Raw genomic sequence first — 27,082 nt, 5'->3', positions numbered from 1 at the left:
GGGATATAGTAGTAGATGCCGGGTGCACCAGTTTGTGTCAAGCCTTCCCTGTAGCTCAGTTGGTAGAGCATGGTGTTTGCAACGCCAGGGTTGTGGGTTCGATTCCCACGGGGGGCCAGTGCGGAGAAAAAATTTAAATAAATGTATGAAATGTATGCATTCACTACTGTAAGTCGCTCTGGATAAGAGCGTCTACTAAAATGACAAAAAAAAAACTGCAACGCTGCTGGTTTTTTCATGCTCAACAGTTTCCTGTGTGTATCAGGGAATGCTTGTTCTGATATTTCTTATTTTCTTTCTTTTTATTTTGGGGGATTTGTGTGTACTGTTTTGTATTGTTATATATTACTGCACTGTTGGAGATAGAAACATAAGCATATCGCTGCACCTGCAATTACATCTACAAAATATGTGTACGCGACCAATAAAATGTGATTTGATTGAGATTTTATCTCAAATGGTACGAGAGGTTATTTATCCAATAGAACCCAGAGTATTCTTCAATGGAAGCTTCTCTAGCATACGATACACTACATGACCAAAAGTATGTGGACACCGGCTCGTCGAACATCTCATTCCAAAATCATGGGCATTAATATGAAGTTGGTCCCTCCTTGGCTGTTATAACAGCCTCCACTCTTCTGTGAAGGTTTTCCACTAGATGTTGGAACATTGCTTCCATTCAGCCACAAGAGCAAAACTGAGGTCGGGTACAGATGTTGTGCGATTAGGCCTGGCTCGCAGTCAGCGTTCCAATTCATCCCAAAGGTGTTCAATGGGGTTTAGGTCAGGGCTCTGTACAGGCCAATCAAGTTCTTCCAGACTGATCTCAACAAACCATTTCTGTATGGACCTCGCTTTGTGCACGCGGGCATTGTCATGCTGAAACAGTAAAGGGCCTTCCCCAAACTGTTGCCACAAAGTTGGAAGCACAGAATCATCTAGAATGTCATTGCGTTAAGATTTCCCTTCACTGGAACTAAGGGGCCGAGCCGAACCATGAGAAACAGCCCCAGTCCATTATTCCTCCTCCACCAAACTTTATAGCTGGCACTACGCATTGGGGCCGGTAGCGTTCTCCTGGCATCCGCCAAACCAAGACTCGTCCATCAGACGAGTGAAGCGTGATTCATCACTCCAGGTGAAGCGTGATTCATCACTCCAGGTGAAGCGTGATTCATCACTCCAGAGAACGTGTTTCTACTGCTCCAGAGTTCAATGGCGGCAAGCTTTACACCACTCCAGCAGACACTTGGCATTGGTCATGGTGATCTTAGGCTTGTGGGCGGCTGCTCGGCCATGGAAACCCATTTCATGAAGCTCCCGACGAACAGTCCTTGTTCTGACGTTGCTTCCAGAGGCAGTTTAGAACTCAGTAGTGAGTGTTGCAAATGAGGACGGACAATTTTAAAGCACTACAAGCTTCAGCACTCGGCGGTCCCATTCTGTGAGCTTGTGTGGTCTACCACTTCGCGGCTGAGCCGTTGTTGCTCCTAGACATTTCTTCTTCACAATAACAGAACTTACAGTTGACCGTGGTAGCTAAAGCAGGGCAGAAATTTTACAGACTTTCTTGAAATAGCCAAATCCACTCATTTGAAGGGGTGTCCACATACTTTTGTATATATAGTGTATGTACAGTGCTGTGTCTCTCAGGGCAGTTGCCTTGGGCCGTTACTCTTCTCTATTTTTACAAATGACTTACAACTGCTCTTACACAAAACTAGAATGACTATGTATGCAGAAGTTTCCACAGTCTTCATGTCATCTCCCAAATCCAGTCAGTTCACTGAAATTGTAAATAAGGAGTTAGTCAGTCAGTATCAGAACATTTTACATTTACATTTTAGTCATTTAGCAGACGCTCTTATCCAGAGCAACTTACAGTAGTGAATGCATACATTTCATACATTTTTTTCCCGAAAGGGTGAATAATAATAATAAACTGGTCTTGAATACAGATTGTTTTAAACAAAACAATCTGTAAGACCGCAACTGGAGTTGTACATAATGGGTGTGACCATTGAGCAAGTTGAGGAAGCTAAACTCCTAGGTAAACTCCTAGGTATAACAATGGATGGTCATGTTTTGTTTTTTTTACACAAAAATTAACTGTACTAGTTGTTCAGGCTCTGGTCTTGTCCTATCTTAATTACTGTCCGGTAATATGGTCAAGTACAGCAAAGAAAGACAAAACAGAGCAGCACATCTTGCCCTTAACTGCACATACAGAACTAACATCAACAACACTCATGCCAGTCTTTCCTGGTTGAGGGTTGACGAGAGATTAACTGCTTCTGTTTTAGTTTTTAATGTAAATATTATTGTGATAAATTCCAGATTGTCTGCATGATCAAATAATATTCAGCTCCGAAACCCATACATACCCCACAAGACATGCCACCAGGGGTGTCTTAACAGTCCCCAAGTCCAAAACGAATTCACGGCAACACACAGTATTATACAGCGCCATGATCGCATGGAACTCCCTTCCATCTCCAATTACTCAAGTAAACAGCAAAATTATCTAAATGGATAAAACAACATCTCATGGCACAATAGGGACTGTGAAATGGCACACACACAGACACACTATCACACAATCTACAGACATATTCATTAGTTGTATTGTTTGTATATCGTTGTATTTTAAAGTTGTGAGACTGTTCTTGTCTATCAGTACATCAGTGGTTTGTTACTTGTCATGTGTTTTTGTGTGGACCTCCAGAAGAATAGCTGTTGCTTTGGCAAAAGCTAATGGGGATCCGAATAAACTAATAATCCTATAGGGTGATGGAGTAGGGTGGAATAGGGTGGCAGCAGGAGGATTAGGTGTTTGAGAGGGTTTGATTTCTGCCATGACCAACTCAGTCATGGCTGAGTCATCCATAGAGTACTGATTTGGCCTGCTTGGAGGAAAATTCATGACTACTCCAATATGGTTTGCATGAGTAATCTTGTTACCCCTGACCTTCTGAACTTTCCAAATGTGAGTTCCGAAACTTTCACTGCTTTCCCTAGTCTCTCTTCCATCTTCTCTCCTCACTCATCAAACAGGCCACTGTGACCAGCTACTGTCACTAATAAATACAGAGAGCCTTCCGCCCTTGTCCTGAGCACGACTCTCACAAGATACAGACAAAACAAATAGCTTGTCCCAACGATGACATCCCACATGATGAAAACCTAGACGGTCACATACGTTGATCCATTTTTCGCAGAATGAAAACAAATTGTGTTGGGATCTTCGCACAGTGTGATGGCTGGCTTCACCTTACACACACTCACTCACCTAACAGGAAGACCAGGCGGATCTGTAGCTAGCAGCCTGTCTATGACAGCTAGTGAGTGCTCTCCTATCTCCCACTTCAGAATCAGATCAAAATCTGTCCAAGGACAACCTCTGGGAAGGTCCCAGCTTAATTTGTCTTCCCGTGGTGCAGCCATTGGCCCAATGCCATGTTTAAAGTGAATCTGAACTTTTACTCAACCCCCCCCCCCCTCTCTCTCCTCCACCTTTTTTTCTTTTAGTATTTAGGGAAGGGGAAACACACAGCGGACACAGTTGGTTTTCCTCAAACTGGGCAACCAGGAGATTGGCAGTGACAAAGCAAGCCATTAATGATTGCTGAGGAAATAGAGTGCTTCCAATTTGATGTTAAAATATTTACTTTTGTCCACCCGTGGGAGGTCTCCGTTTCCCGTCCTGCTCTGTCTCTGCGCGCCAGATTTCAACTAAATCCTTGTTCGTTGCATTAATCTGGAATCCCAGACACATTAGAGCGGCCTGGTAACTGTTTTCAGTCCTCATTCTTTTGCAGGGGGTCACGCACAACATGTCAGATGGTGTTTATGTATCGGGAGACAAATCCAGTGAGCTGTAGGGTAATACACCAGCCTGACCATGTGGGGAGGCCATGATGATATTAACATCGCTCTGGAACTCTGTGTTAGACTCATTAATGTAAATAGACCTATTCCTTCATAGTGAGGCATGCATCCATCAAAAAAGACAGGAGGATGTTCAATACTCTATATCCTGCATAGTAACAGACAGACAGGCAATATTTCTCTGCACCTCTCCATTACAGTTACCTATGTTACCCATGTTGTGTTGAGCGCTTAATGGTCCAGATTATGTTAATCAATATGTAAAGCTCTAGGGGGGGGCGCTTGGGAAAATGCATTCCATTATTAATAACTCAGATGTAGTCCCCTGTTTTTCACTTATAAATCGATAGAAATGGCTTGCATTAAGCGATAGCCCTGGTTCCCACAGACACAGTAGTATATTTTTTGAGCCTGTGTGACATAAGATGTGCAATCTGAAACCACTTGAAGCTGGGATGTTCCTCCTACCGTTTCATTCACTCTTCCGACAGTCCATCAACTCATGGCTGAACCCTACCTCAAAGCACATGCCTGCAACCCTTACATCGTCGCACAGCAGATGAGAATGGTTTCATCACTGTAGCACAGTCAGAGATCGATTTACAGCCATTAATAAAAATAATACTTGATTTTAAACAACAACAAAAAAACTTTGTTTGTCATAGATGGACTAATATGAGATGAAAGGTGAGTTCCTAACGAGTTCAGGAAGCCAAGATAGAGCTCTGTGAGACGTTCACAGCGATGGGGGCAGACACTTTGATTGATCAAGAGAGACCTTTACAAAATATGCACATTTTCTCTAACACTAAATATACAAACACTGTATGTATTTTACAGTTATAAGAAAGGTGAAATCTTATAGTTAGTCATTTTATAATTTTATTATACTATATTTATAAAGCATACAAGTAATTTCAAACATTATTCAAATAGTTTTGTTGAATAGGAAATATACAATTTCATATATTTGTACTGTTTACTTGTGCTTGTAGCCTCAAAAGTGAGTACACCTCAGCCATTTATATATATTTTTACCAGAAAGATGAGATTTGAACCTTTATGAGTCTTCAGCATTAGTGGTTATTGTTTATGGGCCTCATGATAAATAATTACTTTTGGGGATCACATAGATTACATTTTCAATTACATTGAACTGGTTTTAATCAAACAAAGAAAGCAGCATCTAATTTGTGATTACACACGACATGAGAAGGGTAAATAAAGCCATGAGTGGAGTATGTGTTTATAGTGTTATATTGAATTGGTCTACATAAATCCACTTTCACCATCAATAAATGTTTCTTTCTTTTCTGTATATAAAAGCACCCTGGGACTTACTGCCCTCTAGTGTTATGGTTGGTTATCAGATAATCATTCTGCTGTCAGGTTGGTCGAAATCACACTACTGGTATAACGTATTGTATTTAAGGATTAATGACAAAAGGTTCTCACAAAATGCAGGAAATGTTTCACATACAGTTGTTTGTGTACCTTGATACTGCGTAAATATCTTAAGATGAAGAATATGCACACCTGCCAATCAGGGTTGGGTAAGCTACTTTCTACTACAAATGTAATCCATTAGTTACTATTTACCTATCCAAAATTCTAATTAGTAAAGTAACTTTAGGATTACCCAAACTCAGTAACATAATTGGATTACTTTTAGAAGAAGACAAAAAGGATCCATCAAACACATTTGGTGTGTCATCATAGTGCGGTTGTGGGTCAGACTCGCTCAGGTGGAACAAACTTAAACTTGAGTCTCTTTTTCAATGAATGTCATTGAGAAAACATAAAGGTGTCATAAATTACTTTTTCTGCTTTATGAAGTACACTTCCCACCACACTTCCCACTGGGCACACCATGTCATTTCACTGTGCATAACTGCATAACTTCAATGTGCATAATATGGTTGAGACGTTGATCAAAAACATTTATACCTATATTCACCCCACTCAAAAAAAACTGCTAAAAGTTAGTTGAATTTCCAATGTTATCACTATGCTTTCAACCATTTAAAAGCACAACAACATTCAAATGGGAATACAAATGTCAGATATTTTCTTTATTTATACAACAGATTAATGTGTTATCACTGTGTGCTTCAGCTAGCAGAACCAAATTACCTGGATTGCAGTAAAAATATTACATTAAAAAGACATGGTGCAAGTGATCAATGCCTTTCGAGATGTTGGGTAGATTATTACAGCAATTGTCAAGATCTCCAAAAACCTGCAACGACCTATGCATGCCATGCAATCTTGAACTTGCACGCTTTATATGATTACATAAGAAAACATTTTTAGTTACAGTAACCTCAAAATGTGGCATGGATGTGTTACTCATTTTAAGGTTTAATGTTACATTATTTGTTTAAAAAAGGTACAAATTCAACATATTTTATACAAGGTTTGTCTATGGTGAAATTTGGTTGCCATGTTTGAAATCCAATGTATTTTCCACGTAGAGTCCACATTCACAATACATTGACAAATTACATTAAAACAACATTGATTCAAACAGTTTGTGCCCAGTGGGTTTAAAGGTCTTCATGGGTCCACCTGAACCCGAATACCTGAGACCTGACCCGTAGTAGTGGCGCGTGGGTGAAATCACTGGGGAAGCCAAGCCAGAAAAAAAGCCATATTACAACCTGTGTTTTGATAATTGAGTTTGCTCCATAACCTGTTAGTTCACATACTGTACCTTGACACCATGCTAAATAGGCCTAAGGCCGAGACAATAAGAAGACAGTGGCAGAATAAATTCAAACACACTTTTATTTCATCACAAAACCTAAGAGCAACCTCTGTCATCTGTCAAGTCCACAAAGCATATTGCATGTAACAAACAGTTACATGACCTACAGCATGGTCAAGCAAGTTAATATTTGACATTTTCGGACTACTAAATAACTATTGATTTAGAACCACGGAGAGTTAGCGCAAGTCGCAAAGAAAACAGGAGCTGCCTCCACTATTCCAGCACCATTTCAACATCAAATCACCTATGCTTAGTCTAATAAATACAGTGACAAGTAAAAGATGCCAAAAACAATTTAGTCCAATCAACGTAAGCCAAATATGATATGGCTGTCCATGGTTCTGATTTTGTGTGTTGGTGTGTGTGTGCGTGTGTGTGTGTGTGTGTCCGTTCATGCATGTAGAAACAACATGTTGACTCACCCTACTTATAGAGAAACGAGAAAGCTATCCTCTTTCATGTTGACGAAACGGTCTATGACTCTCATACAGTACACGCTTCTTTTTTTTGATGTCCTAGGTTACGCTAGCCCATCTTCCTTTCATGAACGATGTTAACTAGTTAACATTAGCCTTCTACGTATTGAACTTCCATCCTCTCAGGCCAGGGGCACAATGTATGAATTTATGGTTGGATCAGAATTGCCGTTATAACCATTGGCCAGTACAGAGAAATAAGTAAAACCACAAGTCCAAATCCCTATCTCTATAAATGGCTAATTTAGGAAAGTGACAATTGTAGCTAGCTAGCCAACGGAGGACAACAACAAGATGCACCAATTCAGATTGTTTCTGTCAATGACGTATGCTCTCGATGTGATTGGAGTGAATACAAATCCAAAATGGTTTCCCTTGACACTTTTTTGTGCGCCAGGACCATTCACAGTTGAGCTCACTCAGTTTCGCTCAATGCCAATTGGCCATTATTGTATCAAGGGAGGTCATATGCTGACTTCTCTTGCATTAAATGCTACAGGCGGCAAAAATGTCATAGTCATATGGCCTACACATACAGAGGGGCACTGTTTCACTCACTCAGATGCTTTCTCTGGTGAGATACATTCAGCCTCTTGTGAGGGTTTTTCTTTATTTGTACTATTTTCTACATTGTAGAATAATAGTGAAGACATCAAAACTATAAAATAACACATATGGAATCATGTTGTAACCAAAAAAGTGTTAAACAAATCAAAATATATTTATATTTGAGATTCTTCAAAGTAGCCACCCTTTGCCACAGAATTCAAGTAACAATCTCAACATCAACTGTTCAGAGGAGACTGTGTGAATCAGAAACACGAGCAATGGACATTAGACTGGTGTAAATCTGTCTGATGAGTCCAAATGTGAGATTTCTGGTTCCTTTTTGTGAGAGGAAGAGTAGGTGAACGGATGATCTCCGCATGTGTGGTTCCCACTGTGAAGCATGGAAGAGGTGTGATGGAGTGGGGGTGCTTTGCTGGTGACACTGTCAGTGATTTATTTAGAATTCAAGGCACACTTAACCAGCATGGCTACCATAGCATTCCGCAGCGATAAGCCATCCCATCTGGTTTGCGCTTAGTGGAACTATAATTTCTTTTCCAACAAGACAATGACCCAAAACACACCTCTAGGCTGTGTAAGGGCTATTTGACCAAGGAGAGTGATGGAGTGTTGCATCAGATGACCTGGCCTCCACAATCACCCAACCTCAACCCAATTGAGATGGTTTGGGATGAGTTGGACCGCAGAGTCAAGGAAAAGCAGGCAACAAGTGCCCAGCATATGTGGGAACTCTTTCAAGACTGTTGGAAAAGCATTCCAGGTAAAGCTGGTTGAGAGAATACCAAGAGTGTGCAAAGCTGTCATCAAGGCAAAGGGAGCCTACTTTGAAGAATCTCAAACATATTTGGATTTGTTTAACACTTTTTTTGGTTACTACATGATTCCATATGTGTTGCTTCATAGTTTTGATGTCTTCACTATTAATCTACAATGTAGAAAGTAATAAAAAATAAAAACATTTTTTTTTTTAAAGTAGAAAGTAATACAATTCTTTTTTTAAACCTTGAATGAGTAGGTGTCTAAATTTTTGAGGTACTGTATCCTATATAACTACTGTCCATACACAGCATCATATACATTGTCTTCAGAGTATTCTTACCCCTCGACTTATTCCACATGTTGTTGTATTACAGCCTGAATTCAAAATGTATTCATTTGTATTTGTTTCCTACCCATCTAGACAATACCCCATAATGACAAAGTGAAAACATGTTTTAAGAAATGTTAGCAAATTTATTGAAAATGAAATCTCACTTAGATAAGTATACGCACCCCTGAGTCAATACCTTGTAGAAGCACCTTTGGCGGTGATTACAGCTTTGAGTTGTCTTGGGTATGTCTGTATCAGTTTTGCACATCTGGATTTAGGGATTTTCTCCCATTCTTCCTTCCAGATTTTCTCAATGGGATTCGAGGCTGGGCCACTCAATGGCTTTCACATTTTTGTTCTAAAGCCATTCCAGCATTGCTTTGGCTGTATGCTCGGGGTCATTGTCCTGTCGAAAAGTAAATCTTTGCCCCAGTCTAAGGTTGTTTTCACTCTGAAGCAGATTTTCAATTATTTGCCTGTATTTGTCTCCATTCATTGTTCCCTCAATCTTCACCAGTCTCCCAGTCCCTGCCGCTGAAAAGTATTCCGGTTAGCCATGATGCTGCCACCATCATGCTTCCCGGTGGGAATGGTATAAGACAGTGATAGGTTGTGCCTGGTTTTCTCCTGACATAGGGCTTTGCATTCAGTCCAAAGACTTAAATTGTTTTCTCATCATAACACAGACTCTTTTGCCTTATTCCCTCAGAGTCTTTTAAGTGCCTTTTTACAAACTTCAGGCGTGCCATCATGTGCCTTTTTCGCAGGAGTGACTTCTGTCTGGCCACTCTCCCATAAAGCCCAGATTGGTGAAGTGCTGTAAAGACTGTTCTCCAATCTCAGGCAAGGAACTCTGTATTTCTGTCAGAGTGGTCATTGGGTTGTTGGTCACCTCCCTGACCAAGGCCCTTCTTGCCTGGTTGTTCCATTTGGTCAGATGGCCAGCTCTAGGCAGAGTCTGGGTAGTTCCATATTTTGTCCATTTCCCAACAATGGAGACCATTGTGCTCTTGGAAACTTTCAACACTCTAGAAATTGTTTTGTAACCTTCCCCAGATATATGGCTCATCACAATTCTATCTCAGAGCTCTACAGACAGTTCCTTGTCTCTACATACAGTTCCTTCTGCTCTAACATGCACTGTCAACTGTGGGACCTTATATAGACAGGTGTATTTCTTTCTAAATCATAAACAAACAATTGAATTGGCCACAGGTGGACTCCAGTCAAGTTGTAGCGACATCTTAGGATGATCAAAATAAATTGCATGCACCTGAGCTCTGTTTGGAGTGTCATAGCAAAGGGATGTGAAAACTTAGGTAAATTAGATATTTCTGTATTTCATTTCCAATAAATTAGCAACAATTTCTACAAACATGTTTTCACTTAGTCATTATGGGGTATTGTTTGTAGATGGGTAAGAAATTCAGGCTGTAACACAACAAAATGTGAAATAAGTCAAGGGGTAAGAAAACTTTCTGAAGGCAATACAGTATATACTGAAAAAATATATAAATGCAACATGCAACAATTTCAAAATTACTGAGTTACAGCTGATAAAATTAAGTCAATCAATTGAAATAAATTCATTAGGCCCTAATCTATGGATTTCACGACTGGGAATACAGATATAATGTTGATCGCAGAAATCTTTAATTTCGTGGATCAGAAAACCAATCCGTTTTTGGTGTGACCACCATTTGCCTCATGCATACCAACACATTTCCTTCGCAAAGAGTTGATCAGGCTGTTGATTGTGGCCTGTGGAATATTGTCCCACTCCTTTTCAATGGCTGTGCGAAGTTTCTGGATATTGGTGGAAACTGAAACACGCTGTCATACACATCGATCCAGAACATCCCAAACATGCACAATAGGTGACCAGTCTGGTGAGTATGCAGCCCATGGAAGAACTGGGACATTTTCAGCTTCCAGGAATTGTGTACAGATACTTGCGATATGGGGCTGTGCATTATCATGTTGAAACATGAGCTGATGGCATTGGATGAATGGCACAGAAATGGCCCTCAGGATCTCATCACGATATCTCTGTGCATTCAAATTGCCATCAATAAAATGCAATTGTGTTCATTGTCCGTAGCTTATGCCTGCCCATACCATAACCCCACCGCCACCATGGGGCACTCTGTTCACAACGCTGACGTTAGCAAACCGCTTGCCCACACGACACCATACACGTTGTCTGCGGTTGTGAGGCCGGTTAGACGTACTGGCAAATTCTCTAAAACGATATTGTAGGTGGCTTATGGTAGAGAAATTAACATTACATTATCTGGCAACAGCTCTGGTGGACAATCCTGCAGTCAGCATGCTAATTGCACATTCCCTCAAAACTTGAGACATCTGTGGCATTGTGTTGTGTGACAAAACTGAACATTTTAGAGTGGGCTTGTATTGTCCCCAGCACAAGGTGCACCTGTGTAATGATCATGCTGTTTAATCAACTTCTTGATATGCCACACCTGTCAGGTGGATGGATTATTTTATCAAATGAGAAATGCTCACTAACAGCGATGTAATCAAATTTGTGCACAGAATTTGAGAGAAATAAGCTTTTTGTGCATATTAAACATTTCTGGGATATTTTATTTCAGCTCATGAAATATGGGATCAACACTTTACAAGTTGTGTTTATATTTTTGTTCAGTGTATATTTATATTCCCAGACTCTGACATTGCTCGTTCTGATATTTCTTAATTTTTGCTTTTGGGATGTGTGTATTGTTTTGTATTATTATGTATTACTGCACTGTTGGAGCTATTACTGCACTGTTGGAGCTAGAAACATAAGCATTGTGACACCTTGTGACCAAAAGTATGTGGACACCTGCTCGTCGAACATCTCATTACAAAATCATGGGCATCACTATGGAGTTTGTACCCCCTTTGCTGTAATAACAGCTTCCACTCTTCTGTGAAGGCCTTCCAATAGATGTTGGAACATTGCTGCAGGAACTTGCTTCCATTCAGCCACAAAAGCATTAGTGAGGTTGGACACTGTTCGGCAATTAGGCCTGGCTCGCAGTCGGCGTTCCAATTCATCCCAAAGGTGTTTGATGGGGTTGAGGACAGGGCTCTGTGCATGCCAGTCAAGTTCTTCCACACCGATCTTGACAAACCATTTCTGCATGGACCTCGCTTTGTGCACGGGGGCATTGTTGTGCTAAAAAGGAAAGGGCCTTCCCCAAACTGTTGCCACAAAGTTGGAAGCACAGAATCGTCTAGAATGTAATTGTACGCTGTAGCGTTAAGATTTCCCTTCACTGGAATTAAGGGGCCCAGCCCGAACCATGAAAAGCAGCCCAGACCATTATTCCTCTTCCACCAAACTTTACAGTTGGCACTATGCATTGGGGGCAGGTAGCGTTCTCCTAGCATCTGCCAAACCAAGACTTGTCCATCACACTGACAGATGGTGAAGCGTGATTCATCACTCCAGAGAACGTGTTTCTACTGCTCCAGAGGTCAATGGTGGCGAGCTTTACACCACTCCAGCCAACGCTTGGCATTGTGCATGATGATCTCAGGCTTGTGTGCGGCTGCTCGGCCATGGAAACCTAATTCATGAAGCTCCTAAGAAAACAGGTATTGTGCTGACGTTGCTTCCAGAGGCAGTTTGGAACTCGGTAGTGAGTGTTGCAACTGACAGCTAATTTTTACGTGCTACCTGCTTCAGCACTCTGCTGTTCTGTTCTGTGAGCTTGTGTGGCCTACCACTTTGCGGCTGAGCCATTGTTGCTCCTTGACGTTTCCACTTCACAATAACAGCTCTTATAGTTGACCGGGGCAGCTCTAGCATTGCAGACATTTTACAAACTGACATGTTGGAAAGGTGGCATCCTTTGACGATGCCAAGTTGAAAGTCACTGAGGTTTTCAGCAAGGCCTATCTACTGCCAATGATCGTCTATGGATTGTATGGTTGTGTGCTCGATTTTAGACACCTGTCAGCAACGGGTGTGGCTGAAATAGCAGAATCCACTAATTTGAAGGGCTGTCCACATACTTTTGTAAAAACAAAATCAGAATTGGGCTGCCTTTGTAAACGCAGACATGTTTGTTCTACATGGTATATGTGGTGTGTATTTCAGGAAGACAGTGTAAAGACGCTTTATATAATTAATAATTACTGATAATTTATGAGTGGTAGTGGAAATGTGGTCATAATTCATGATCATGGAGTAATCCTACAGATTCCCATCTTTCAATGACAAACTGATTTGAATTTGATCAATTAGGGGTGACATTAATGACATTAACATATATTGCTAAGAATGTGAGACCCCTAACGGATCTCAAACCCAGGCCACCAGCACCGATGATGAATGCCCCAACCATTTGTCAAAATAAGGTATATCCCTAGGGCATTTGCTTATCAGGCCAATATAGTAAGGGCCTGTCCAGAAGCAAACCCTAACCCCTTCTCTTTAGACACTTGTGTCGATTTGAAACAACTGGATAGGTGTAAGCAATAGGATGAATGCACTTTCAAGTAAATTTCTGCTCTGTTAAAAGTACTCAAGTACTCAGGAGTAACATTAATACAGGGTAAAATGCCCCACCAACATTAGACCACTATACAGAAAGCTCTAAAATTGCTGAAATAAGTCAATCAAATCAATGATGAGAAAATTGTCAGATTAACTGCTAACTGACACAGACATGGTGGCGTAGCAGAAAGATTGGAATGTCGGGAACCTACGAGGTTGTGAGTTCAAATGCCAGGTGACGACATACTGAATTATAATTACTGTATAAATTAAGATTTTCAGCAGACACTCTTATCAAGAGCAACTAGGGTTAAAGGCCTTGCTCAAGGCCACATTGACAGATTTTTCACCTAGTCAACTTGGGGACTTGAACCAACAACCTTTCGGTCACTGCCCAACACTTAAGAACTGGGCTACCTGCCACCCACAATGTAAGTCACATAAATACATTGAAAACACTATGTTAAAAGCACTGTCTGTGTCCCTAACCTTGCCAACAGACTAAGCGATGTGAATGGATCAGTGGTTCACTAATCAGGGCATTGATGGGCAACAGTAACAAGGTGTGATGTGTAATGAAAACATTTTTTGGGGGGAAGAATGTTTCTTTGGGACCATCAGGTGACGTGTTCTGAGAACTTTCCAATGAAACGTGCCTAGAACATTAATATTGGCTATTCTGAGAACATGATAACCACGTTCTGGGTAAATTCTGTTTGACATTTAGGGAATGTCCTCCTAACTCTAATGCCAAAACATGCTTAATAGGTTCTCATGAGGTTTTTGCTAACATACATAGAATGTTCCTATAACTAACAGAAAACTGGACACTCAAACATTACAGGTCACATAACAAAAACATTCTCTCTCCATAGAATTGTTAGCTGGGTTTACAGTGGCTACATATATCAACATTCAGATATTTAGGCTACTTATTTTTTGCCTCCACTTAAGATGTGTTGGAATCGGTATCAAATGCTAATGAATATCCATGAACAACTTATTGATAATGTATTATTCAGCTCTACTGATCATATGATATCATTTTCATGAAAATAATTAATTTAGGCGCCACAAACTATTCAGTTCCAGTAGGAGGAAACATGTTTGTCTCACCATTATATAAATTGAGAATACCAAACATGAGGAACACCTACAAGGTGTCAAAAGTGTTGCGCAGGATGCTGGCCCAATGCTTCCCACGGTTGTGTCAAGTTGACTGTATGTCCTTTGGGGGTGGTGGACCATTCTTGATACACAAGGGAAACTGTTGAGCGTGAAAAACCCAGCAGTGTTGCAGTTCTTGACACAAACCGGTGTGCCTGGCACCTACTACCATACCCCCTTCAAATGCACTTACATGTTTTGTCTTGCCCATTCACCGTCTGAGTGGCACACATACACAATCCATGTCTCAATTGTCTCAAGGCTTAAAATCCTTCTTTAACCCATCTCCTCCCCTTCCCTTGCAGGTGTCCTTAATGTTTTGTATACTCAGTGTATATTTTTAGAAAACACTACAGACATGAAAAATAATGTTTGATTCAGTATTCTGATTAAGTGCATAAAGAACTCTTCACACAAAGAACACCTGGAAGGCGGTTTGACATTAGTTGTAATTTTTTTTCCAAGTCTGTCATTTCATTCTGTTCACATAACACTGTCATAAGGACACTGTAAGTGTGACCCAACAATCTAATCAATGAATTATTGTCCCAGAGAATTAGGAATTAGACTAGTAATTTAATAGGATATCTATGGGCTGTCCCTCCTTGGGGGGAGATAAACAATTGACCCATTGTTCTGTCCATTCCAGTGTTCTATTGATTCAATTACTGGTAGGTCTATTCAGAGTTCATTAACACTGCCATCTGAGTCTGTATGCAATGAGATGAATTGGGATTTGGAGGCGATGGAACTGTAAACAAAAATGTTTGCTATCTCAAAACAAATCAGTTCAAGTATCAATGTGTTCACTGTGTTCAAGTATCACCACCCTTGGTAGTACATGATGCAAAGATTAGGATATTTTCAAAGTTAGTTATCGTAATTACATTATTGTCGTCATCATTCTGTACAGTTGTGTGGTGGTCACTATTGCCACAGTCATAAACCCTGCCTATTTCTACAATTTCTAAAATGTTTATACGATATAGACAATTTTGACTTTGTGGCTGTGTTATCTAGTGGAAACCCAGTTGTGTCCACATGTCACAATTTGACATGGTTAATTACAAGCGCCAAGGGGCGATGATTTGCGAACGTGCATCACACTTTCTTGTCAGACATAGCGTCAGCACACACGTATTTGTAACATCTATTGCGACAGTAATTATCTATGTTTCAACTGACTGTATGTTTTAGGCGAGAGTACTTACACCAAATGATCACGGAGCATCGTAATCATTCTCAGCAACATTTTAAAACGCTGCAAATAGAAATAGAAGATATGGATTAGAAGTGTTCCATGTCAAACATATTAGCGTACCTACGACCGTTCTTTTTGCAGCGTTCTGCTACGTTGCGTCTACTGAACATGCCCCTTGGCGTCACTAGTTACCACAGCCACAAAGTAATAAACCACGCCCATTTCTACAATTTCTCTCCTTCAAATCTGATTGCATGCTTTATACCTAACCATATTAAATTAAGACCAATTTTGACTTTGTGGCTGTGGTAACTAGTGAACCCCCCCATGCCCATGGATTTGCGATGACGTAGAGACAACAAACAGTTGTTGGACTTGAGTAAGCTAACGTTAGCTAGCACAAGGACGAGGAGATAAAACAGCATATTTACATTCAAGCGCTTCTCTGGGAACGTCAATAAGCGGCACGTCTTCGTTTTACAGTACCAATCAAAAAGGAGATTACTGCTCTACGGTTAAATCATTTTGGGCACGAACGAAACATGCTCCGGACTATGACGCTTGTTTTTTCCTTGCCTATTCGGGGATTGTGATGAGAGGTGCTCGGGTGAGACCGCGAGCGACATTAGGAAATCATTAAAAAAATATATAATGATAAACTCGAAAACAAAGCATTTGGGTTTACCGAAAGGTGCATCAAACTAAACTGGTCTAGATGTCATTGTTGGGTAACTACTTTAGCTAGGTAGCTAGTTTGCTTAATGCACAATACATAGTATTTTGCTAACGTAATGGAGGCACCGTGAGCGAATTGCACAGTTGTAGCTAGTTAGCCAGGTAACGTTAGCTGGTCAGCCAAAATATAGTTATAACGTTAGCTAGCTTCCACATCCACTTTTAGAGTGTGCTGACGAACAAAATACAGAATACTGTAACTAAAAACGGCTATCTATGCACTTCATTGATATCTATCGTGGTTACCTAGCATTAAATTAGCTAGCTAAATAAGTATAAACTAGATTGAGACTAGCTACTGTCGCAGGAGAATACGTTATTTCTCGGTTAGGATTTGTTTGTCACAGTCGTTTGACACGAGGTGTGTTGCCTTTAGGTCTTGATCATTTGACAACTATTTACAGTTGCTGGACATGTGATATGGTGAATTTATCAAAGGTTTTCTGAATTACAATTTCAGGCTATAAATATTCTGAACTGCAGGAACGCATCACGTATCAAACCAGTCACCAGTCAAGAAATTATATCTTGAAATAGTTGTGCATGTGAGCACAAATAGCTGTTTTGTCAATCAATTACTTTTAACACTCAGAATGCACTTTATATTGTCGTTGTTGACATGTCAAAACAAAGTTGTAAACATTCTTGATGAAAGTACTTATTTTACAAATTGTTAGCTATTTTAGGATCAAAGACCAGCATTCAAAAGCTTGACAAAAATCAACCTTGTGTCACGTTTAGAGTTCTCGAATCCCGTCTAATTGCTAGATCAATTGCCAGCACTATCTTCCTGGAAATGAAAATATGAATATCGAGGAGCAAACTCTAGATTTGTGCAACGTCAAAATGAAGAGTAATGTCGATGACAATACTACCAATAACTCGGAAGAGATCATACCCCGGATTTCGGAACTGATGGATGGAGACTTGTGCAAACAAGACATTGGCACCCAGGTCGCCGACATGTCCTCTCTAGCCAGGCTCACAGACAACCCGCGGGGGGAGGACAACCACCGGTCAAAAGAGACACTTGAAATCGACGAAGTGAACGGGAATAAGAACAACAGCGTCCCAGATACCCCTGCAATAGTCAGTTCTGACTTTGCCGTTTCTAATGACGACCAAGACCAAGAGGAGAGTTTCAAGGATACAACACCATCGGCCCTCATGTTTGCTATTGAGGAAGGGGATGATGGTGGGGATATGGACATTAGTGTGGATTTGAGCCTGGATGAAAGTGGCATGTTGGAGTCAGAACCTACGGACCAGGGACCATCCCTAGCAGAGGAAACATTCTCAAGTGGTACCAATCCAGATTCATCTACCCCAGATGTTGTCACGGACAAGGAACCTGATAAACCCTCGGAACAGGGGGTTCCCAGGAGAGCACTCTACCCCAGGCACAAGGACCAAACCTCTCCTGTCATTGCCACAGGAGAGGCCCTCTCTCCAGCCCAGGATGAGGGGGATGAGAAACACAAAAATGGCAAGAGGGTGACTTTTCCTTCAGATGAGGATATTGTCTCTGGAGCAGTGGAGCCCAAGGACCCTTGGAGACATGGTAATTTCTCACTCAATTTTCTAAGCAATATCTGTGACCGTTTCATATATTTTTAGGCCTTGTTTATATGGTGTCCTTAGCCTTGCTGAGACCTCAAGCTGGGGATGCCACACAGTGTAGACTGGCGCTCTTGAACTCCTTGACTGGCAGAGGGACACTGTCACGGACTACCTTTCTGTTGTCCCTGCCCTAATAGAGGGTTTTTGCACTCACCAGACTTTGCGCTTTTAGTGTTGGGTTGTCGTGAATTAAATTTCTTGATGAAAACACTCGTAATGTTAGAAACAGCATTATGTTGTCACCTAGAGTCATGTTTGTTTTTGCAAGCTATAGCACCCACAATTTGACAAAGTAGGTTTTTATAGAGCCATAGAGTTTAGTCTAATATTTTTTGCCATGAAATATCTGGTATCGTAGTATCGCTATAGTAATAGTGAATCCTATTGGATTGTTTCATTCGGTCTTACTTCTCTGCCTTCCATGGCGACCATTGGACCCCAACATGCGATCACAACATTATACATTTCATATCGATTCCATCCCCAGGCAATACCTAGGGCCTATATAAATTTGTCAGACCCCCTTGTAAAAATGAAGAATTGAATCATCTTACACAAATGTCTTGACACATCAGAATACAAGGTGAGGACCAAAGCTAGTTCAACACCCAGGTCATTTATTTTGTCACTGATGTCTTGGGGACTAAAAAGCCCACTAGTTGGCGTCATCCCTGTTTTCTTTCTTATACATTTGATAATGGTTCCACATGAGTTTCTCCACCAGCGCAAAATTAAGTAGGTTCCCTTAGACGTCTCTGTGTGTCTTAGTCATCAGCCAGACCAGGCACTCCTTAAAGGTATGCCGTTTTAGTAGTGGGCAGTGTTTTATTTAGTGAAAACAACTCCGTATTATCCTATGTTGTTGTATGTGGCTGGCTTATAGTGATATTCCTTAGGTCTGCTTTGGGGGTAGAGGTGCACTAATTCTGAATGGGCAATTTGTTTTTCAGTTTTGTTTCCGTTTTGCATACAGAACAAATCATGTAGGACTCCCAGTCTCAAGTATTTGAATGCCTGTGGGTTTATTCTTTTAAGGATTCTGCAGTTTCTCTTTATTGAACATTCCCTGTAGGCACCCCAAGCACTTGCAGACTAGGTTTATTTAATGTAGGAGGGTCGGGTGGGGAGATTTCAGGTATTGCCAAAAAGCAGCACGGTTGACATGCATGTTCAATTGAATTGAAATTATATGGATAAAGTCATAGTACTTTAACACCAAAACAAACCTACTCAGACAGTCATGTCCAATGAGTGTCAAGTGAATGACATTTACCATGTCACTAACTCAACACAGTTCAATTTGTTTTACGTTAGTTCCTAGATAGGAGAACATGACTAGAAATGTTGATTTCACGTCTAAACAGGAATTCTTTCGATGAGTTCATTCATGGCTAATATTCACGGTAAATGCAAACATCCAAATGGGCATGTGAAAATTAAACTTAATCAGGCCGCAGGCGACGTCTCTCCCCGTTACATCATGGGGTTCCTGAGGTTAGAGCCATGGTCGACAAGAAGTTATCAGTTTTATTTAAGTTTCAAAGGTCCAGTGGCTGGAGAGGGAGGGTGCCAGGGATATCACATGATTCAAGATAACGTTCTGCCATCTAGGGTAGCGATATGACTGTTATCTTGATCAGTGAGTGCATTCCTATATTTCTACCAATACAATACTATCAGTCATGTCAGTTACACTGCCAACTGAAAAAGGACTAAATGGTAGTAGGGCTGGGGGATAAGGACAAAAGATCATATCACAATATCGTTGTCATTTATGATTGTATTTTATGTTTTTTTTAATAATAGAAGTTCTAAATATGCTTTGAGTTGTTCATGACTCTAGGGTGGCAGCACATAAATTCTGAGTGATTTCAATGGGGCTTTCTCCATTTTTATACTGTTCAATCCAACTCAAAACAAAAATCATTGTCAGCATTTTCATCAATTTCTGTGTTTCCTGCAGTTTTATTATCATTTCCACACTGCCACACAGCATGAAATATAGGCCCAGTTAATTAGTGAACTGTTGGAATCATGGAAATATAATTATTATTTTAATTCTATAGTTGGAATAGAGTGGTCAGCACCTTGAACACATTGTTTGACATGACAACGAATTAATAAACCAGGGAGGAATTATTGACAGGAACCAAAGTGTTGGTCAGTGTTTCCAGGTGACCCAAGTTAGATGTTACATTACATGTTTTCTTTCTTCATGTAGCTAGCTAGCCACATATTAATGTTTCGCCTATTACTCTCTAAGATAAGATAGAATTGCACAAACATGCTTATCTAGGCCGACACCGGCACCAGGCAGCATTAGTTAGCTGTGTTTGCTCTGACCCTTGGTACCTTTAGCAAGCTAGCCAACTAACTAGTGATTAGCATTAGCGGCTAACTCAAATTATTTTAGCAACACCTTGCTAAGAAAAGACAAACTAGCAGATAGTTTACAGAGAGTAAGATACACAAACTACAAGTGTATAGAATGCTTGTGGAAAGCAGCATGTCACCAACATTGCTGCATCCATCTGACCATGCTGAGTGAACGACAAGAACGTGCTCGTGACTCCGTGGTCGAGCAACCGCTCTCTCCTTGAGTGACGGGGCAGGGCTTGGTGTGGTTATCAGCATTCAGGAAAGGAAGAGAGAGTAAACTATAAAAACTGACATTATATACACTGGAGTTTCATATCACATTTAACAAACCAAACTTTGAAATGCAGTTATAGGTAAAGTAAAATCTCAAACCAGTTCGTGCATCAATACCAGTATATAGTCAAATATGGTATACTGCCCAGCCCTAAATGGTAGATAAAACTCAGGCCAATGTTAAATGGCTTTAATCATGATGATAACCCGTCTATTGTAAGTGAATCAGTCATGCTGTTGAAGGGTTCTGCAGAAGATTGAGTGATGTTGTATACTGATGTTTTACTCCCTCAACACGTTCATTATTTCACCATCTGAAACATCCAGATCTAGACATCCCAGGAAGTTTGAGGCATAGGCCTAATATTCATAACAAGCCTGCATTGTGCTCAATCCCCATCCAGTATCCTTGTCTGTCTTCGTCTTAACCATCCTCTTCACTGCTATTGCATGAAGGAGTAGGCCTAGCCCAGATCTCTCTCTCTGTGTCCTGATTCAGCAGTCTTTCCCAGGGTGATGTTCACTCATGGAGAAGTGTGTCTAAGCGGGTGTGATGGGCAGTGACTGAACTGAGGCCCAGGAAATGAAATGTATCTCCATCCCCGCCCCCAAGCCTCTTCATGGTTCACTTGAACTCATTGCCACAATGGATCTGGCCTGGATACTTCCTTGACTCGCTGGTCTAGGATCAGCTCTTCACAGCCCAAACCTCATCTTAGCCATCAAGAGGAACAAAACTGGCCTCAAATGAGTGCTTGGTGCTGCTCTCTCCACCAGACCCAGCGATGGGATGCTGCTCAGTGTTAGACTAAACTGTAGGCTGTTATTTCCATAATGGTTTAGGCCTAGTTGTAATCTTAGCTACAAGTCATGCAATTATATAGCCTCTCCTTGTTGTCTTACATGCTGACATGTTCAGAATGGTCACAGTTTACGTGGCCCCTAGGATAACAGTCTCACGATTGTGTCTGTTTAGTTTCTGCGGTGCTTCGCTAGTTCAAAGCATTGAAGATGTGGATAGATCACTATGCAGTTTGCCACTGAAGTACAGATCCACTCAGTATTGTAGAGCCTTGATAACGTTAAAGGTGAATTTTAGCCTGAACAAATTGATAGATGACACTACTTCCTACATGGTGTTTGTTTGTCACCCTGCAGTGAGATTGTACAAGGAGTCCTAGCCTCTTTGTTTTGTTGCACTTGTCCCTTCCCTTCAGTCCTGGCTGGGCACATGTTGCATCATTTCCTCAGATTCCTGAACTTCCCAGCATGACTCTTAGCGGCTTTGCTTCCTCTTCTCCCTCCTTATTCGCCCCTCCCTTTCCCTCTCCTTCCCTCTTTCATTCTTCCCCGTTCCCTCTCTCATCCATCCTTTCTCCTTCTCTCGGGCATTCATGGGAAAATCATGTGCTGACTCCTTAACATCAGCGGTTCCCAACCTTTTTTCGGTTACTGTACCATCAACTGAATTTTGCTCTCCCCAGAGTACCCCGAATGTACCCCCTCATGTGCATTTTACCAGTAAGCCTATAGTCTCATTAGTCTTCTCAACTATCCTCTGTGGATAGGCCAAGTACCCCCAGGGCTCCTAGTAACCCTGGTTGGGAACCACTGCCTTACATTATGCAAGAAGCATGTGGGCTGCTGTTGGTTCTTCTATTGACATATACAAATTAGATTAGTTGACAATTGTAAATATTTGGCTTTTGTAAACAAGTAAGCTAAATCTCCCCCAAATTTTTGGGTGAATTTCTTATCTAAGCTACACTGCATTTTGTTATGAATTTAAGTGAAAGTATTTTTCCATTAATAAAATAATATGTAGAAACCTGCGTAGCCTACATGTGATCTCATGTCAACACAAAGGCCCACTTGGAAATTGGCACCAGTAATGATGCACCTTTGGACCAAAGTTGGACCTTAGAGGCTTAACTCTTGGTTGTTTAGCCAATCTAACACTTTTTCTTGGATGCAGTTTGTAGTGCGTTTGTGTACTGTTTGTGCTGTGTCTGTCCTGCTCTGCCCCTGTAGTTTGGGATCATGACATGAACCCTGCCCTTTAACTGTGTGTCTGTCTGAACTTCAGTCATGGACCTTGGGACTGCAGCCAGTGCAGTCAGAGGCCACCATTTTGACCAGCGTGTTTACAGGGGGGGAGCTGCTCTGCTCCACTTATGAAAACAACATACCTCTAGGAGTTTGCGGTGTTTAGGATGACAACCTTGTTTTTGTACTAAAAACTGTTCTTCAGCCACCCCCGTCCTTCATTATTTTTCTCTTTTGGAAACTGTAGCACAAATTGAAGCACAATTTTTGCCTGAGGGATGGCTAGCTTCCCACATAAAACACCTATCACCCCTCTTATCTGTTTTAAACAGGGCTGGCCGACACTCATCACAAAATGCCTGCTCACTTATAAATAGACAGGGCCCTGTGGAGAGCCAGTTCAGTCATACTGTTTTTAGCCCATGATATTACAATCCTTCTTTGCCTGACAATGCCTCAGCTACTGTGTTGCTGTTCAGTGGCATCACAGTTACAGTGAAGCTGTCTTGAAATTGAAATGTATTTTATTTATTTTTTATTGAACCTTTTATTTAACTAGGCAAGGCAGATAAGAACATATTCTTATTTACAATGACGGCAGTAGGTGAACTGCATTCAGGGGCGGAACGAGAGATTTTTACCTTGTCAGCTCGGGGATTCAATCTAGCAACCTTGCAGTTACTACCTGCCGCCACAATTAATTACAGATTAACACGTCACTAAGATGGAAGAAAAGATTTATCTTGCTTCCTCAGGAGTAGATGGCTCTTATGACCTGTTATGATGACACGTTAATTCACTTATAACATGTTAACAAATGAAATTGGTGTAAAATGCAACCGTGCCTGCATCTAAAGGTGAAATCGCTCCACTTGGGCAGTGAGAGAAACAGAAATGTGTCCATTTCCCCTGTGTTAGCCTCTCCGCTACGTGCCCTCTGTTAATTATTGACAAGCAGGCTAGCTCTAAATTTGCATTGTTTCATAATCACGTTCCATGTGGTTCTGGAGCACTTGATTCCCTGCTGTTGCTGGATCGATATTGTTACCAAATCCAGACATGCTGACTTTTCAGGAGGGAGAAAGTTGGAGAGGGGACTGAGGTGCCATTGTGGTTGTGTTGGTTTCTTCTAGATAGCCTGGCCTGGACATTGTGTGCTTGTTTCTCAGTGTGTCCCTGAGTGAGTGGGGCCAGACGTGGTCCAGGGGGAAAAGCAGGGGTTACAAACTGATCTTCCTTATTATCAAGTTTGGATTAATATAACTTAAATAAAATGATCATATGTGTGTGCTAGGTGGGTTCCTAATAGGCTATTTTTTATATTTGCAGCTACTTTTTAAGTAAATACCTGCATTTAACTTGTGCAATACGTTACAAGATAAAGCAGATCACATTAATTTAATCTCACATTTTTACATTATGAAGCTTACCGTAGTTCTCCAGAACAGTTGAGCCCAGTCACGCTATTGTTTGTAAATAGCACAACGGGAGAAAGCGGGAGCATGTGAGTCCAGCTGTTTATTGACGGGGGGCATTTTTATATTGAAAGACAATTATTAATTTTTTGCTTCAATCAAGTGATCAAGGACGTGCAACTATAGTTTTTCTTCACAGAAAATACATTAGTGCAACACATTCGGCAGAATGTGAACAGAAGTGCAATGAGTAAATTAGCATACAATCGAAAAGCAAGGTATTTTTTGCAAAAACGATGCATGGCCATCATATTTCTAATGTTTATCATAGGAAGAATGTAGCCAGCTGCACTGACCAACTATATAAACGTAACATATGAAGTGTTGGTCCCATGTTTCATGAGCTGAAATAAAAGATCTCAGAAATGTTGCATATGCACAAAAACCTTTATTTCTCACAAATGTGTTTATCCCTGTTAGTGAGCATTTATTCTTTGCCGAGATAATTAATCCACTTGACAGGTATGGCATTTCCAGAAGCTGATTAAACAGCATGATCATTACACAGGTGCACCTTGTTCTGGGGACAATAAACGGCCACTCTAAATTGTGAAGTTTTGTCACAACACAATGCCACAGATGTTTGAAGTTTTTAGGTAGTATGCAATTTGCATGCTGACTTCAAGAATGTCCACCAGAGCTGTTGCCAGAGAATTTTAATGGTAATTTATAGGGATGCACTGATATGACATTTTTGGCCGATATCCAATATTTTCCTTGCCAACAAACCCGATAACGATAACCAATATTTAAAATTTGAGCAGCCTTTTAAGCATTCTAGTACAGTTAAATAGTTGAAACACACACACTGACCAAAAAGTAATTTTGTTGGCATTTCTGTACGTCCCCATTACCAGTAAAACATAATCAAAACCTATTTCTTTCACTTTCTTACTGGGCTGTTTCGTTGTTCATTTGTTCGTTTCATTCTCAGCCAGGATTTCATCATACATGTCAAACAGTGAAGTTTCAGCTCTGTCAGTGGCCTCTTCTGTTGTGGGTCCTCTTCCTTGGTGCGCACTGTCACTGTGTCCATTTCCATCTTGTCCAGCTGTGTCTGTAACATTTCACGTAAACCCTGTTTCTTGTCTGCATCGAAGTAGCTGTCCTTGTACCTAGCATCGAGCATGGTGGCGACACAGTAAAGAGGCTCAGAGAGAATGCCCCCGAATCATTTGTTCACAGCCTCTAGTAGAATACTTTTGCCAGTTTTAACCCCACGGTCTGTGTTGGCAGTTTTGTTGGCAGGCGTTTCAATGCCATGGCAGAGGGTGTCACGTCTGCTGCAGACGCCGTTGATGATGCTTATTTCTCCAGTCAGTTGTTCGAATGGAGCAAGGAGTGTGTTCACGTTCTCAAATGCCATTGAAATGGCAGCAGCGGTATGAGAACCAGGAACATTCTTGAGCTTGCAATACGGCTTTCCTCAGTAGGAAATCCTCGTCGACCCACTGTGCTGTCAGACTCAGCATGCTCATGGGGCTGACATCGCTGGTCCAAATGTCAGTTGTGAAGCTAATAGCAGTGACGCCCATAGCAAGTAGCCCATAGATGTGCGTTTCAACAATACTGTGTAACTCCGGTAGGGCAACATCTGAAAAATGGCACCTACTTGGAAGTGTGTATCGGGGCTCGAGGTGCTCGACCAGTCGGCAAAAGCCAACATCATCCACGACAGAGAACGGTTGATTGTCAAGGGCAACAAATTCCATTATCTTGGCTTTAACCTCTTACATCTAGACGTTCCGCTAGCGGAACACCTGCTCCAATATCCAATGATGGGCGTGGCGCAAAATACAAACTCCTCTAAAATCCGAACACTTCCATTTTTCAAACATATGACTATTTTACAGCATTTTAAAGACAAGACTCTCGTTAATCTAACCACACTGTCCGATTTCAAAAAGGCTTTACAGCGAAAGCAAAACATTAGATTATGTCAGCAGAGTACCCAGCCAGAAGTAATCAGACACCCATTTTTCAAGCTAGCATATAATGTCACAAAAACCAAAACCACAGCTAAATGCAGCACTAACCTTTGATGATCTTCATCAGATGACAACCCTAGGACATTATGTTATACAATGCATGCATGTTTTGTTCAATCAAGTTCATATTTATATCAAAAACCAACTTTTTTACATTAGCATGTGACGTTCAGAACTAGCATACCCCCCGCAAACATCCGGTGAATTTACTAAATTACTCACGATAAACGTTCACAAAAAACATAATTATTTTAAGAATTATAGATACAGAACTCCTCTATGCACTCGATATGTCCGATTTTAAAATAGCTTTTCGGTGAAAGCACATTTTGCAATATTCTCAGTAGGTAGCCCACACATCACGGCTAGCCATTTAGACAACGACCAAGTTTAGCCCTGACCAAACTCCCATTTACTATTACAAAAGTTTGATTACCTTTGTTGTCTTCGTCAGAATGCACTCCCAGGACTGCTACTTCAATAACAAATGTTGGTTTGGTTCAAAATAACATCGTTATATCCAAATAGCAGCGTTTTGTTCGTGCGTTCAAAACACTATCCGAAGTGTAAATAAGGGTCACGAGCATGGCGCAATTCGTGACAAAAGATTTCTAAATATTCCATTACCGTACTTCGAAGCATGTCAACCGCTGTTTAAAATAAATTTTTATGCCATTTTTCTCGTAAAAAAGCAATAATATTCCGGCCGGGAATCTGCGTTTAGGTAAACAGACGAAAGAAAACAAGGCATGGGGTTGACGCGGGCACGCGCCTGAGTCTCACAGTACTGTAACCAGCCACTACCCAAACGCGCTACTTTTTTTCAACCAGAGCCTGCAAAGCCATGATTCAGCTTTTTGCCGCCTTCTTAGAGCCCATGGGAGCCGTAGG

General features: G+C 41.0%; 1 protein-coding gene and 1 long non-coding RNA gene across 3 annotated transcripts in view; one reads left to right on the top strand and one right to left on the bottom strand.

The window, feature by feature from the left end:
- Positions 1-5,948: 5,948 nt before the first annotated feature.
- Positions 5,949-16,247, bottom strand: LOC123744718 (uncharacterized). Its single transcript, XR_006771127.1, has 3 exons — positions 16,107-16,247; positions 15,686-15,735; positions 5,949-6,513 (listed from the first exon to the last, which is right to left on the bottom strand). It is a non-coding gene; the product is annotated as an uncharacterized lncRNA (long non-coding RNA).
- Positions 15,994-27,082, top strand: part of LOC106612384 (protein phosphatase 1, regulatory subunit 37) — a 62,189-nt gene continuing 51,100 nt past the window's right edge. For both annotated transcript variants that reach the window (XR_006771126.1, XM_045724371.1), the window contains exons 1-2: positions 15,994-17,770; positions 17,825-17,971. Coding sequence is in view for 1 of the 2 variants with exons in the window: in XM_045724371.1 (XP_045580327.1) it covers positions 17,215-17,770; positions 17,825-17,971 (703 nt within the window). In the remaining variant the exon portion in view is untranslated. The remainder of the gene's footprint in view (positions 17,771-17,824; positions 17,972-27,082) is intronic.

Source organism: Salmo salar, chromosome ssa09, assembly GCF_905237065.1.
Source record: "Salmo salar chromosome ssa09, Ssal_v3.1, whole genome shotgun sequence".
NCBI lineage: Eukaryota > Metazoa > Chordata > Actinopteri > Salmoniformes > Salmonidae > Salmo > Salmo salar.
This window is presented reverse-complemented; position numbering and strand designations above follow the sequence as displayed.